The sequence below is a fragment of the Olea europaea genome, chromosome 21, assembly GCF_002742605.1.
Source record: "Olea europaea var. sylvestris chromosome 21, O_europaea_v1, whole genome shotgun sequence".
NCBI lineage: Eukaryota > Viridiplantae > Streptophyta > Magnoliopsida > Lamiales > Oleaceae > Olea > Olea europaea.
This window is the reverse complement of record NC_036257.1, coordinates 13,165,275-13,180,971: the sequence shown is the minus strand read 5'-3', so window position 1 is coordinate 13,180,971 and position 15,697 is coordinate 13,165,275. Positions and strand designations below refer to the sequence as shown.

The 15,697-nt window shown below is 34.7% G+C and overlaps 3 protein-coding genes across 7 annotated transcripts in view; 2 read left to right on the top strand and 1 right to left on the bottom strand.

Annotated features, from left to right (window-relative positions):
- Window positions 1-2,202: 2,202 nt before the first annotated feature.
- LOC111370143 (oligopeptide transporter 5-like) lies at window positions 2,203-4,588 on the bottom strand. Its single transcript, XM_022991841.1, has 6 exons — window positions 4,373-4,588; window positions 3,691-4,136; window positions 3,489-3,586; window positions 2,836-3,408; window positions 2,490-2,745; window positions 2,203-2,442 (listed from the first exon to the last, which is right to left on the bottom strand). Exons 1-6 carry the CDS (start codon window positions 4,449-4,451, stop codon window positions 2,203-2,205), a joined length of 1,692 nt encoding a protein of 563 aa, XP_022847609.1. The 5' UTR covers window positions 4,452-4,588.
- Window positions 4,589-7,880: 3,292 nt separating this feature from the next.
- LOC111370741 (serine/threonine-protein phosphatase 7 long form homolog) lies at window positions 7,881-13,668 on the top strand. Of its 5 annotated transcripts, none has more exons than XM_022992598.1 (7): window positions 7,881-8,085; window positions 9,908-10,682; window positions 10,798-10,916; window positions 10,998-11,085; window positions 11,174-11,608; window positions 11,678-12,128; window positions 12,267-13,668. In XM_022992598.1, the coding sequence occupies exons 2-7, from the start codon at window positions 9,921-9,923 to the stop codon at window positions 13,526-13,528; spliced, it is 3,117 nt and encodes a 1,038-aa protein (XP_022848366.1). In that variant the 5' UTR covers window positions 7,881-8,085; window positions 9,908-9,920; the 3' UTR covers window positions 13,529-13,668. The 5 variants fall into 5 exon arrangements, with proteins under 5 accessions (XP_022848366.1, XP_022848365.1, XP_022848362.1 ...); XM_022992597.1 differs by having other exon boundaries at window positions 12,222-13,668; XM_022992594.1 differs by having other exon boundaries at window positions 12,216-13,668.
- Window positions 13,669-14,751: 1,083 nt separating this feature from the next.
- Window positions 14,752-15,697, top strand: part of LOC111370740 (SEC14 cytosolic factor-like) — a 4,607-nt gene continuing 3,661 nt past the window's right edge. Inside the window, exons 1-3 of the mRNA XM_022992593.1 lie at window positions 14,752-14,835; window positions 14,954-15,224; window positions 15,321-15,349. Coding sequence (XP_022848361.1) covers window positions 15,170-15,224; window positions 15,321-15,349 — 84 coding nt within the window. The 5' untranslated portion in view covers window positions 14,752-14,835; window positions 14,954-15,169. The remainder of the gene's footprint in view (window positions 14,836-14,953; window positions 15,225-15,320; window positions 15,350-15,697) is intronic.

Here is a 15,697-nt window from a genome sequence, read left to right as displayed (position 1 = left end):
AATTTTTGTTCTATTTCTTCTACATCTGTAAGCATATATTGTTTTTCTTCATATTTTTTCCCTTTTGTTATTTTCCTATTGAGTTATCCTAAAATCTTGGGGTGGATTAATTATAATCCTATCTTTTCCTTTAAGGTTTTTATCTAATAGAGCATTTCCCACTTGTAGATTATATTCTATATTTTTCTAATCTTTTGTGTATATCCTCAAAACTTTCATTTGTAGTATTTTTAGGTAAATAGGGATAACTAGGTTTTTTATGTTTTTCAACTTTTTTCAAAAATTCTTCAATTATATTTTCTTCATCTACTATATTTATCATAATTTTTTGTTCGTAACATGGTTCTGATACCATTTCATCGGAGTGTGCAACGGAGGGGTTAAGACTTTTGAGCCAATTAAAATCTTCATATGTATTTAAAATATCACAATAAAATTTATAAAATTCACTATTTTTTATTAAAACTTTTTCTTCAATAATTATGTTTAGTTCTTTAATTCTTCTTCTTAGATTGAGAATTAATTTATACATATCATTTTCTGTTTTGATTGTTCTATTATCTATAGAAACATTTTTATTTTTTAATTTTGGATCTAAATATTCTGTAAAGAAACCTTTCAGATCTTCTTCTAAATATTTAAATTCATTTTCTGTTGCGTTTTTTAGATCAATAAAATTTTGTATAATATTTGGGTTTAAATTTATTAAAGATTTTTTATCTATATTTCTTTGAGGTCCTAATTGAAGGTTTTTATACATTGTAGTGGCTTTGGTTGCAATTTCTCAATAAGGGGTATTTTTGGAAAAATTATTGTTCAAAGGCTATTCTTTAAATGTTTATATTTTTTGGTCTAATCTTACAAAACTTCCTTTTATTTAGGCTATCTATAGGTATTTCCTCCACAATATTAGACTGGCTTGTTAAAATAACTCCTACACTACTAAGGTGTGAAGTACAAATCCAAAGGATCTTTTCAATTTCCATCACTGCAATTCACTATTGGAGTGCTAACAATATTTCGTCAATTTAAAAATAGGAAGATCCAGGAACAATACAATATTAACTCAATTTGTGACTATTCCCTTAAAAAAATTTACTCTGCAATGTCGATACTTTTCAATTTGTGATGTTAATAATCTAGCGACTTTCAATTAGCCAGATTTCGATAATGGAATTGAGATTATTTGTTCTAGAGAGGTCTTTGTAACTTTTCTCTTTTGTTCAACCATCACAATTTGTTAAATTGGGTCTTCTTTGAATGTCGAAACTAAATACTTAATTTTAGGATGAATATTTATTAAAATTTAATATGACACTTATTGTACCTATTTTCTATATTCAAGCCCAACACGGTGGCCTGATCCATTTAATACTACAATCATTAAGGACAAAGCCACTTCTACATCATGCTTGACATCATCTTTATTGGCAAAGATCTGATTAGTGAAAAAAGGGGGGGAAAAACTGTTCATTCATAAATTGACACGTGGAAAAGTGTAAGTATGATTGCTTAAAAATTAATGCTATGTAGTACCATTAGTAAATGACAGACTAAATAAAATGTGAAATTAAATAAATTATTTAAATTTATTTATTATTAAATGTCACATTAATGCCATCTAAATTAAGATCATAAGAACTAAATAGCATTGCTCATCTTTAATAGTTTTTAAACACAGCGGTAATAAGTGACCACACACACGCTCTCTCTGTAGAAATCAGCATTGTCAGGAATTCGGGATTCAGCATTTGAATACACGCTTTTATGTGAGTTTTCCAATTCTTAATGCATTTAAGAATGGCGTAATCTGGAAAGAGTGAATTATGATTGCGGAAGAAGGCTGTATCTTATGTTTGCACTCCAAGTGTTCAACCATTTGTTTAAGAGAATTTTAAATACATAAAAAATGTTGATCTTTTCACAACTGCATAAATTTCACAAACTTGTGCTCATCAATAGAAGCGGGGGGTTTAAAGCATCGTTGGGTTACACGTGGGTCCAAATTATGCACAAAACAACTGGAGGAAGAAAACCCAAGAAGAAAATTTATCATAGAGTGCACGAGCTGGACAGAGTAATGGAGCTCCAGAAGAAACCATCTCTTATTTTACAGCTCAAGTCCATCATCCAATCCCAGAAAAAGGAGTCTCTTTTACTAAGAGACCTTGAAAAAGAAGTTGGGTTTGTGCAGAAATGGAATTATATGGCTGTCATTGAAAAATACCCATCCATTTTCGTCGTTATTGGTGGCAAAATTGACAAGTCACCACCTGCAGTTATGCTTAGCGAGAAGGCAAAAAAGATTGCAGATTTGGAAGCTGAAGCAACGGTGCAAATGGAACCCATTTTGGTTAAGAATTTGAGGAAGTTATTGATGCTGTCAGTTGACTGTAGGGTGCCTTTAGAAACAATTGAGATGATTGGGAATGAGATGGGGTACTGCATACTAAACATGTCCAGACATTCTGGTAGGATTCAATTGTTACCTGATTTGTTGTGGCTTGTATTACTCCAATTGGCAATGTGAAGAAGAAAGCAATTGAACAGGCTGATAGGAGTCCCCACCATGGGAGCTGGAGTTGTTTGCCAAAACCTTCGCATGCTAACAGCGCAAGAGCGAACACTACAGCTAGTATCACATAAAACCACCAGTCAGGAACTGCTGCATAGTTCTTCTTCATTATTCTTGTGTGCACGTCCCCTTTTTCCGTCTTTGCTTTGCTCCAGAATTCCCAAATTGTTCTGAATATCACATTTTTCATCAGTAAAATTATCAAAAACTTTCTGCCAGAATCTGTAATATGAAATCAGATTCATAAGTAATTAACTTACGATCCATGGAAAAGTCCCACATGTGAGATAGTAGCAGCTAGGCTGGCAAAGCCAAGGCCATAAGTGAAGGCAAAGAAAACGCTAAGATAGAGTTTGCTGTAACTTTCAAATCCAGCTACATCAAGGTCAAACGTTTTCTTATCCAAAACACGCGAAATATTGTAAATATTTCCTGTATAATCATACTTGTGGGAGGAGAAGATAGGAAACTTCTTGGCCTCGTATGCATTGAGCCAGTAAACAAGGGGAATTAAAACATACATTACCAGGAAAAATCCCACAAGGGTATTAATAATTGCGAATGCGGGTGAAGATATAGGATTGCTTATGAAACTAACAATAGAAGACCAGTCTAAAGCGAACGAACCAATTCCCAGTCCATGTAGACCTGACCCGAGTTGTTGCGCAAATATGGATTTCTTCCAAATCAAACAGAGGACAGAAATGGCAGATAATGAAGGGAATAAATAAGCTGGAATTATGTAATAAGCAAAGCTGCACACAAAAACTGTCAAGAAGAATTGTAGTCTGGTAAGTCCTCCCTTTGGTCTTTTTTCCCTTTCATGTAATGCTCTGCAAAATTTCCCAACAGGCAATGAAGTTAGTTCTTTTCTTAATGGAAACTTAATGTAAAAGAATTGGATGTCAAGTACCTGAATAGGGACACCTGAATCATGTTTTCAGGCCACCACATATATGGGGAGTCCACTAGGGTGTCCCTAAATATACCAGCCCACCCATATCCCAGCAACTGAAATAAATCAAATGGACTAGATTATTTGTCATTTGAACATCGATCCATCTCGTCTAGAAGTTTGAGTTGTTCTGAAGACGACAAACTTTGTCATCACGTACCTGTGTAGTGTGAGACAGAAACCATGCCGCCAATGGATGAAGTTGCCGGTGATAGAATGCCTTAACAATGGTGATGATACTCACAGCATAAACACCGGCATCACCACACCCAGCAAATATTGTGATAAGAACATGTTCTTTGAGATTAAAGGGTCCTGGATTCAACGAGAACGACCACGTCGTAAATGGCACATGAAATGTTTTCGTAGGAAGAGTGGATGCCATCAACCTTCCGATAGGGAGAGTGATAATCTGTGCTGTCACAGAAGAAATGTACAGGCTGTTCTGTCGATAGCCGAAGAACTGGTTCAGGAATGCAAGCATAATGCATGACAACAAGCCGAGAAACCATGTCCTGAAAGTCAGGACTGGAAGGGAGGGATCGTCCGTGGGTGAAACCGTTAGCCGCACTTGCTCGATCGGGCAATCATTTTCTTCTTCAGTTACTGCATGAACAGGTAAAACAAAAAGATTTAGAGACTTGAAGACGAAAGGAAATCTCTAAAAAACCCTCAAATTTGTTGATGCTCATGAATGCATAATATTAGAATTTTATTAAAATCGAAAGCATTCTTTCAATCCAATCCCACTTTTCATTGAAATCTTTTCTTCGTATACTGCGTCATAATGCAAATACCATTTTAAAGATGCAGAAAATGGAAAAGATTTTTATATACCATACCATGTATATCAAGATTTGCATGAGGCCTCTCCGGTGACACAGACTGATTAGGTACTGCATCGCCACCGCGGCTGACCATTCTTGGCTTTTCCGACGAGCAAACTATCACTTTGAATACTCAGACTCCTGAAGGTTAAATGTAACCTTCAGTGCGTGAAAACGCTTAGTTTCTTGAGACTAATTCTGCATTCTATGGTTCTTATTTATGTTGCTAACAACTCCATGCACTTTCAATCCTCTAAATTTGGGAAGAATTGCAAGAATTCAAGCGAATGATTTATTCCTAATTACTAGGCAATGAATATGGTTTAAAATCCTTAACATGTTCCAGTTTTTTCTTAACTGGCAGTGTGATTTCTTTTCTTGATTTAACATAAAATTCGAGATCGTGTAACATAGAAGATTCTATTAATTATTCATTGAACTGGATTCTAGCTGGAAGAATATTCATTTTTTTTTAATTTTTTTTAAGAATATTACGATGATAAAACGTATAAATTCAACTGAGAAAGTAAATATACAGTAAATCATTGGGAAATTGTGTGAATATTTTCTTATGATCTATTATACATATATTTTGTAATTTGTACGTAGAAGATTATTGAAATATAGGTGTAATTAAAATAAGGTTTACAATATTAGGAATCCGAATGGACCAATGTATAAATTCAATTGAGAGAGTAGATATACACGAGTAAGAATACGGATGGACCAATGTATAAATTCAGGTCCTATTTGGTACCTATTTTTCTAAGAATGGGAATGAAAAATATACCTTTTACGGGACCCACAAAAAAGATAGAAAGTCAAATATGATAACTTGATGTGATGTATAGCGATCATATTTTTCATTTTTGTGGCCAAAGAATAGGAACCGAATGGGGGCTTAATTGACTTTGGGAAATCGTGAGAATATTTTCTTTTCATTTATTATGCATATATGTTGCAATTTGTACCTAGAAGATTATTGAAATATAGGATGCAATTAGAATAAGGTTTACAATATTTTATTGGTAGTCCGGATGGAACAATTGATAAAAGTGCACAATTAATTTATCTGCAATGTTTAAAAAGTAAAGATTGAGAAAAAACTTTTGAATACCAATTTTTCCCTTCTATATTTAGCTATAAGCCCAATGAGGAATGCTACAGAAATAGACTGAAAAACAGGTTTAAAAGCAAGTTGTACATGTGTCGATACATGATTGAAGAGTTAAGAAAAAAACCAACAACTTGCTGCCACATCAGTCGGCTTTTTATTTCCTGTTTTTTTTTTAGCCTATCTGTTTATCATTTTCCAAGTCCAATATACCCTCACTTGATGTTTCCCATTTTGCCTTGAATAATTCTAAGTGTACATAATTTGATTTATCTACTCTCACAAGCACGTGGATCTCGCGTGAATAAAATAATCCTAACATGTGGTCTCCACACCCCTATTGTGAGTGTATGTGAAGTATTAAGTAAAAAAAATTAGGTACATCTAGCATGCTCATTTTGCCTTATACTATTTGTTTTTTGGTCAACTGTTCCCTCATTCAATTCTCATTATTTACATTAATAAATTTTGAATACCAATTTTTCCCTTCTATATTTAGCTATAAGCCCAATGAGGAATGCTACAGAAATAGACTGAAAAACAGGTTTAAAAGCAAGTTGTACATGTGTCGATACATGATTGAAGAGTTAAGAAAAAAACCAACAACTTGCTGCCACATCAGTCGGCTTTTTATTTCCTGTTGTAGATTAATGTTATTATTTTCAAAAAATTAATACAATTAATTTTCACTAAATGCTAGTAGGGTGTATTCATTTGGACTTTTGAAAATTTTGATGGATTTTTTCGAAGTGATAATTTCTTTAAATTTCGTGGATTTTTTTATAGAGTTGTATGAAACTAGTAGATGACTTTCATAGGCTTCTATGAACTTTTATTTTAAAATTTTTATAGGCTTTTGGAGAATTTAGAAGATTTTAAAAACTTTCATTTGAAATAGAATTTACGTGAATCTAGTAAAATAATATGAAATTCTCATATACGATGTATTGGTTCCCACAATTCTTCTTCTTCTTCTTCCCCTACCTATTCCCATATAATAATAAAAAAAATTAAGAGAATAAAAATTTAAGATCTTAATTAAATAAATAATAATCAGTAAAAAATAATTTTAATATTCAATATTATTAATATAATATATCTTTAAAGAACAAATAAAAAATCAATTTATTTAAATTTAATTATAAATATGTCTATATAAAATTTTATAATTTAATTAAAAATAGATCTTTTCACAAAAAAAAAAAAAATGAATGACAAAATAAAAATAAAATTTATAAGAATCTAATTAAAATTTTCTTAGAAAATAGAGATAAATAATAAAAAAGAAAAAAAGAAAAATAGAAATAAATAAAATCAATAGAAAAATGAAAATTCTATTCATAACTTTAATATTCGTAAAAGGAAAAAGGGAAGAAAATATTGAAAAACATTAATTAATTTATTTTCTTTTTTTTAATTGTGAAAGTCTCCTAGAATTCTTGTGATTAACAAGAAACAAATTTTGAGATTTTATTTTAATATTTTTCGCTTAAAGGTTAGTACTCTAACGACTTTAATAAAAGTCTAAATCATTAAAATTCAAATATTCTAAAACTTATAGAGATCTAAATCATTAAAATTTAAATATTCTAAAACTTATAGAGACTTTTAAAAGTTTGGAATACATTGTGACTTAGGGGTGTTTTAAAAGTATATAAAAATTTCAATTGAATATACTTTTTAAATCCCAATAAATCATTAAAAGTCTCGATTGAATATGTCTCCTTAATTATTACTCTACGATTAATAAAAAATTATTAAAATTAGGAATGCAATTTAAATATTTAGTGTTGTTGAGCCCAGCTTTTTAGAATAGATTTTGTAAAAAATAAAAATAATTTTTTAAAGAATGTGTGAATAAAAATAAGAAAAAATTTAAGTTTTATGTGCAAAATGAATAATAAAGAGAACGTAGTCGAAAATAAATTTGCAAAAAATTGAGTTTTAAAAATAGGATCCAAACAGGCTTATTAAGAAACGTATTATTGCATATTAAAAATCATATTGCATTTACTCATGACGTGAATGACTATAAATTCCTGAAAAATCCATTGAAAATAAAATTCACTCAATAGTCTAAAAAATCGTTAATTTACATTCATTTGATAAGATATAAGATGAAAAGTCATTTTCTAATACTTCATCATTAATTTATATACGAGATGAATAATTATTTTTCATAAATCATTAATTATTTTATCATCATATCATATTGTGCAGTTTCACTGTCTTCTCTAAAACTAAGCTAAAAATCTGTAAATTCGTATGACATGGTTTAATTTTTTATGATTCTTTAATATTGTTAAAATAAAATAAGAGGGAAATATTGACATCAAGACTATAGTTGAGGAGCAATTTGTAAATTAAAGGATTTAGAGAACCCTACATATTAAATAGACTCCAAAAGAGGGACGCTTTTAGGTTTTCTTCGTACTGTCCAACAAAAAACCCTACTTTAATCTTTTCCAAAACGCGTAAAGTGCTAAGTCGTGAAAGCGTTTCTAATGGCGATCTCTCTGCACAATCACGGATTTGAGTAGCCGTTGGAATTTTGCTCTTTCGGTCTCCCTCTCACTCACTCGGTCACTTCTTCCCTCCATTTTTGGGCTACAGAGTAAATCTCTAAAAGCTGGTCAATTTTCTCGTTGATCTTGTCATTTTCAATTTTTCTGGGCTTTGTGAGATCCTTATTAGCTGTTGGCAGAGCTTGGATACGCTGAAGCTAGTCCGTGTTGCCTTGGCGTAACAATATATTTTGACTTTTTGAGATATATTTTGTTTTATAAAATTGGTTGATGTTGTGTCTGAATTTTGAGGGCGTGATGCTAAAATGAGAATTAATCTTCTTTAAATAGCTTATTTTGCTGATGTAATTGCAGATTTTCCAAGAATTGTTAAATATAATTTCCGTGACCCTTAAGTTGTTGGACTATGTATTTTCATAAAGTTATCGTCTTGCTGATTTTTATGGTTCCTTCAGCGTTTTCTATTTTCATTTTGTGTATTTGATGGATGGAGAGAACATGTTTGGTTTAGTTACTCTAATTTCTTAATCTTCTCAAGGCATAGATATCGACTGGACCTACTATTTGAATGTGGAGATGTCACGATTTAGATTTTGTGTCATATCTATGTTTCTTGGGAATTTTTATGGCGCGTGTATTAGTTTGAGTTGTTATTTCTGTTAGGGTTCTCACATAAAAAAGAAAGGAAGATTCGACATCAAATGAGTAGTAACTGTTGCTGAGAAAGCTTACCAAGAAAAAAGCACTATTAGGTGGAATCAGAACTCATGTGTTCTCAAAATCTTAAAGAGATGCTTAAGTTGCTAGTTACTGATATGAATAGAATGGTAAAACAATTGTAGGCGGTATATATTCTCATAAGTACCCCTTTTACCTCGAGGATAGACAAAAAGTGGCCTAGTAAAATTTGTAGGCAAGGAATGGCTAATGATGACCTTACACAGGATTAAATAATAACTTTGTTTTCCGAATTATTCTAGTTGTACAACTAGGGTTGACAACGTACTTACAGGAGGAGGGACCCACGATTTTTTTATTCAGCGTGGACCCTCCCAACACGTGTGTGGTTGTCAATCATAGTTGTACATGTAGTATAAATGTTTGTTTTCATCCTTCACTAATCTTTGATACTAAGGATTGGATGGCCTAAATGTATGGGGTGCACTATGGTGGATTAGAAGTTCTTTTACCATCCAGTTCAAACTGTTGAAATCCAGAGGGAAAACTTAAATATCACAAGATTGATCTTTTTATATTATTGCAGAATTTTGTACAGTCATTGTCCTGACCATTATCCCTACCAATTAAAGTTTCTCGGCTAAGATTCAGATTTCTCTCTGTTTTTCTTATGTGTAAATATGTCCAGAAGGGACATTTTTTCGTTCTTTTATTCTTTGGATTTAATCTTTTTCTTTTTTTTTTTTTTTTTTTTTTTTTTTTTTTTTCTTTTTTTTTTTTCCCCTTGTTTGGGTGTACAGATATTCCTAAATAAACCATGGATTTATATAAAAATTGACTCCAAGTAAGTCATATTATAATGAGGTGGACTTTTACGGTGTATGTAGTTGGTGGTTGTGGGGTGCATGATGGGAAGATAGATTGCTTTACTAGATGGAAAAATTTTAAATGCTCATGTCTATATATCCATTAGGAATTTTCTTCTAGTTATGAAATTTAACATCATCTCTATACTGATATAATTATAAAGGTAGGAGGTTAAAGTGAAATTTGGCACTGAGTAGATAAGTTAATTGTACTCTTTAAGGAAGTGAAATTATTTCGATACATTTAAACTCTGAAAGGAAGTCATTCAATTTTTACACAGGGGAAGTAATTTTGTTTTGTTTTCGATAAAAGTCTCTTTTACATGGGTATACCTTTTCATACACATTTGTTAATAACCTTTTTCAGGTATTGGGTAAAGATGAATGCTGGACTGGGTCACACATTGCATCCTGGACCCATTGACGATTCTGTACTTACTTTACAGGACCATCACAGATCTACTGCAATATGGAATGGTCAGGACTTTGAGCCTCTGACATGTAGGAGGTGTGATGGCCACTTCTGGCGTCTGGGTGCTTTGGACCCTCAGGTACAGCAACTCATGCTGCAAGCAGGTTTTTATGGGGTGTACAAGGCAGGCCGTATACGCCTAGATCATGCTTTAATAACAGCATTAGTTGAGAGATGGCGCCCAGAAACACATACTTTCCATTTGCCAGTTGGTGAGGCCACTGTCACCTTACAGGATATTTCTGTGTTGTGGGGCCTACCTGTAGATGGTGATCCTATCACTGGTGTCGATACAAATCGGTCTATGGAGGAGTGGCAGGATATATGTAATGAACTTTTAGGATTCAAACCACCTCCGGAGGATTTTGATCGTGGCCGTCTTAAGATCCGATGCTTACAGGAGAGATTTAAGACATTACCAGAAGGTGCATCGAAGGATACAATGCAGTTTTATGCTAGAGCATACATTTTGCAGCTTCTTGGGGGGCAGTTATTGTCAGACATGTCCAATAATAAGGTGAAGCTGATGTACTTGCCCCTGCTTAGGGATTTTGAGGCTGCTGGCAGGCTAAGCTGGGGTAGTGCTGTGCTCTCTTGTCTTTACCGTGCTTTGTGCCGAGCAACCAAGCCTGAGACATCAGATATATGCGGGCCACTGGTACTTTTGCAGGTATTACAAATCATTTAATCTCGCTGAGATGTCTTCGTTACATCTTTGGCACCTTTTATGTCTGAGTAGAAACTTTAATAATATGAGATTTTTTGTCTGCGTGAATATCATTAAGATCTGGGCGTGGGAGAGAGTGCCTTTCATCCGTCCTGGGAGGTTAGCACCCCGACAGCAGCCACCACCTGATGTAGTTGCTGGACAGCATCCTTTGCCTGCTGCCCCTTATGGTTCCAGGTATACTTGCGATGCAGAAAAAACTTGCAATCGAAATTGCCCACACCACATTGGCTTTTTAACATATAAACATTTTCATAGGTGGAATGTCGGCTTCAAGTTGGAGAGTGTGGGAACACATGTTTTAGTCTTGTACAGAGATCAACTAGATAATATGAAGGATGACCAGGTGCCTTTTCATTTTATTTCTAATGGCAAGTAGCAGCAGTATTGCATTAATTCACGGACTAGCATTTAAAATTTACTTTCTGTTTTAGTTTGTATGGGAGCCATACCCCAATGATGTATTAGGCAGCCTTCCTCAGTATTGCATATCAGGAAAAAGAATTTGGCAGACAGTGTCTCCTCTCATCTGCTTTGATGTGGTGGAGTTCCACCATCCTGACCGTGTACTACGTCAGTTTGGGCAACAACAAACTATCCCTGCTATTTGTGATACTATCCCAGACATCCATTTGACTGATCGTCGTGGAAGACAAAATTATGACTGGGCCCATCATCACAGGCAGTTTGTTGATATGTGGATAGACCGGTCCGCTCGAATTATTTCTACACCTCCCATTGATGGTCCAATGGATCAGAGTGATCCGTACATGATGTGGTACCGACGCATTACCCGTCTTTTGATTGGAAATCCTGCTACTCGTTCAAATACTGGATATCAGGGAGTTGGAGGTGTTATGGAGTCGATGGTATGACACTTCATTTGATCTTTCTGCTTGTTTTCATACTTGGATCTTTGACTTGCTAATATATTGCAGGCCCAAAGCTTACAAAGAATATACCATCGTGCCAGTGACGCTATGTACCAAAGCCATGAGGTCTCAGGGCATGATGTTCTCAGAGAGATCCAGGATATATGTGCATATTCATTGAGGGCAGCTCACGAGGACCACCGTCTCACTGTACGTCCCGATGCGAACCTAACAGCTGCATCCCCAACTATTCTACCTAAGGTACAGAGAGGTAGACCAAAGAAGAGAGGTGGGTTTGGAGGAGGATCAGCTAGTGAGAGCCGAAAAAGACTTTCCCACTTACCCAGTACACCGTCCACTTCAATGGCAGAGTATCATTCTCCTTCGCAGTCAAATGTTCTTCCTGCACATAGTGAACTTCCGGATACGCCGCAGACATGGGATTCTTCGCTAAATTCATCCGATTACCATGATACTATGGATCCAAACATGATGCAGTTGAATTCGGAATTTACTGGTATGGTTGCTATCCTGTCCTAAGCTAACTTTTCTGCACTACAGCCATCAAATGGTCTGACATTAATTTCATTTCTCATATTCTTAGCACCAGATAGTTTGAAGCAAGAGGCTACATCACTATCATTGGATTTTGCAGAAAACCCCATCTTACAGGCCCTTGGGAAGATTCATGACATTTGTGCATTTGCTTTGCGAATGACTAACGGGAATCAGTCGTCACCATCGGCACAGACTGCCATCCCAGTAGATCCTAAGACAAAGCGATGTAAGCCAAGGAGGAGAGGTGGAATAAGTGGCCGACCAGTGGGTGCAGGAAGTGGCTTAGGCTCGTATTTCCCATCTACACTAGGACCATCATCACTAACACCATCTTCTTCATTGGGACCAAATACTTCACGACCACATGAAATTCTGGATCAGGATTTCGAGCCTTTTGCTACGTCACTCATGGGGGACTCCCCCCTGCCAGAATTACAAGACACCATGCAATCAGAGATGATAGAGTTGGATGCCATAACTGGAAGTAGAGAAGCTTCACCGTCTGCTGCTAACCTATCAACGTCAGAGCCACCATTCTATCCCCAAGGTGATCAGAGTTCAGTTCCGCACTTGACCAACATGACACCCAATTTTTTGAGGGAGGATACTGCACCAGTACCAGTGAATTCTTCTCATACTGCACAGGTGGATGTCAGACAAGTAGAGAACGCAGATGAAGGCATTGAAGTCTCGCCACCCACACCTGACCCTCCAGTATTGGAGCCACAACATGTTCAGACTCCACAACAATCAGACCCTAAACCTGAAATGCTTGATGATACTCCATCCACCACTCAAGGCGATTCTGTGGTCTCTCAGCCTTCTCCGGGAGAGCATAAAATGTCACCTGTGCATTCAGACTCTGATAAGGTGGCGATACAGGTTGATGGACCAGGCACTTATTCCAAGCCTGACCCTCCTGTATTGAAGCCACATTGTACTGAAACACCTGTGCCATCAGACTCCACCAACCCTGCAAACAAAGATGTAAGCGTCCCCACTCTGCAGGGTGATCTGAGTATTCCCAAGCCTTCTTCACCGAAGCATCCAATCTCATCTGTGCGTTCAGGTGCTGAAGCTATGCAGGTTGATACACCAGATACTGATTCTGTACAAGGTGATGGTGGCAAAAGGAAAGAACGGCCCTCAGACCATGTTACTTCAGTAGATTCAAGTCATACAAATGACGCCGTGCTAATTTCAGGTGATCTTGTTAATGTAAATTCTGATGGCAAATCATTAGCCAAGCCTCTGAATGAGGGAGAGGCGAAGCTCACTCAGGCAGATCCAGCATCAGTGACAGAAGATGGCCAGAAGAAATACAAGAGACAAAGGCGAGTTCCGTCAAAACTAAGATAGGGACTGGCTTAGCACAGTTTTTACCGTATTTGGTGATTGGTAGTGATTTAATAAACTTAATACTGTTTCTCCCATAAAACATCGTGTATTGATTATCCTGTTTTAATGAATGATTTTAGTTGTTTTTAATAGTCTGTAAATCTATATGTGATTCCCAACGAGCTTAATGATTCTCCAAAGTTGAAAATTATTATGAATTATAATCACTGATACCCAAAAAAAAAAGGGTAATTACAGAAAAGACACCTCAACCGCTAACGACAATCCCTTCTGGTGCTCTTTGATTAGACATCATGTGATCGTAAAGGGTGAGATACATGGGAAAATTTCTGGGATAGTGGGATTGATTGAAAAAAAAAAAAAAATGCCACTAATCTTAATCTAGTTATAATAAAATTAATTAAATTGTAACGTTGTTTCAATAAAGAATTTCTGTTCAAATTTCTAGTTTGGACAAAACAATAAAAATAATAATTACAAGAAATTTGTGGGGATGTCTTCTTAGGAAAAAATGCATAATTGATCCCCGAACTTATTGCTCCAATAGTAGGTTGGTCTCGGACTTTTAAAAAAGAATAACATTAGTCTTTGGAAACGAAAATTGTCTAACTCTTCATTGAATTATTACGTGTCACTCACATTTCACAAAAATCTATCTCGTTTCGAAAATTTATAAAAATGTTGGATGTTTGATTATAACTAGAAAATATAATAAGAATTAAACTCTGTACAATCATAGTAAAATGTTGCAGAACTTTTGATATTGGACAAATAGGTAGGGACCTGTACTGCAATTTTACATCCATTTAAAAGTAAAATAAATAATTAAGCCCCTGTTTGGCCTCATTACGTGAAAAAATTAATAGGTGGAATAGTATTTGTTTGAAAAATAAGTGATTGAAAAAGAAGAAAAAGTTTCGATTTACGTGTAATATTATTTTATGAAAGATTGTGTGGTTGAAAATAGGAGAGAGAAAAATGAATTGTAATGTAATGTAATAAAAATTAATGGGGCTCAAACGGGGCTAATTGTACTATAATAATAAAATTCATAGTTTACTCTGAAAAGTAAAATAAATAATTCATTGTACAATAATAATAAAATTCATAGTTTACTCTGAAAATAAAGACTTTAATTTGAATTTTACAAGAATACATTCTCTTTTTTGACTTTTAGTTAGCGCAGTTATCGGTTTATTTTAGAATTAGTAGTTAATTATAGGAATTAACTTCTTAAACACACGCCAAATCAAGAAAATTCTGCAGAAAAAAAAGAAGTGAAAATGGTATCTTTACAGTGACGGCAGGTAAACAGCTAAAAACTTAGAATTAATCAACCAAAGAAGTCGTCTTTCCTTAACATGTTGTTAATATGATATGATTTTTATATTAATCTTTTTCTGTTTATGTGGCCATTTGTGAAAGATCTATGAAAAGATAATGGCTTCTTTCTAAAGGTAGTCTGGGGGTGAAAAAGAAAAAGGGAGAAACGAGGCCCATATTTTCTGAGGGTCACAGTTCACAGCCCTCTTGTCTGAACATTCATAATTCACCCCTTTCTCCCAAAGATTTTCTACCGATGAATCTGGGTTTGAACCTATAGATACAGGGAATTGTTGACTTTAGAGAAGAACAAAGAAAATGGTGTTCATTACTGAAGATAACATCAAGCAGTTCAGAACTATGATGGAAAAAAGTCCGCTTTCTAACAATCCTTTTTTTTTTTTTTTTTTAGTATTTTTTCGATCTCTGGATCTGGGAAGCACTGATATGTTGCTAATTGTCATTGCAGCTGATGAACCACTAAAGAAGACTTTCCAGGTTCAGCATCGTTGCTGATCTGTTTTGTGCTAATTGATTTTCTTGAAGTTAAATTTGATCTGGGCTCTGCTTACTTATTTTGTTTGTTAATTCATTTGTTTAGTGTCTAAATTTCGGGAAATTGGATATTGGGATAATCAATGTCAAGTTAAAGAAATTACCTATTAACTCAGATTTGAGTTTTTTGGAGAATGTGACAAAAAATTTCATAAATTGTTTCTTGTTTAGTCAGGTCGAAGTTTAACTGATGTACAAACTTGGACATGGTGTGTGTGTGTGTGTGTGGTGTTTGGTGGGGGTGGGGGGGGGGGGAATTCTTGATTTTCTGAGAGATTCAAAGTTGGAATT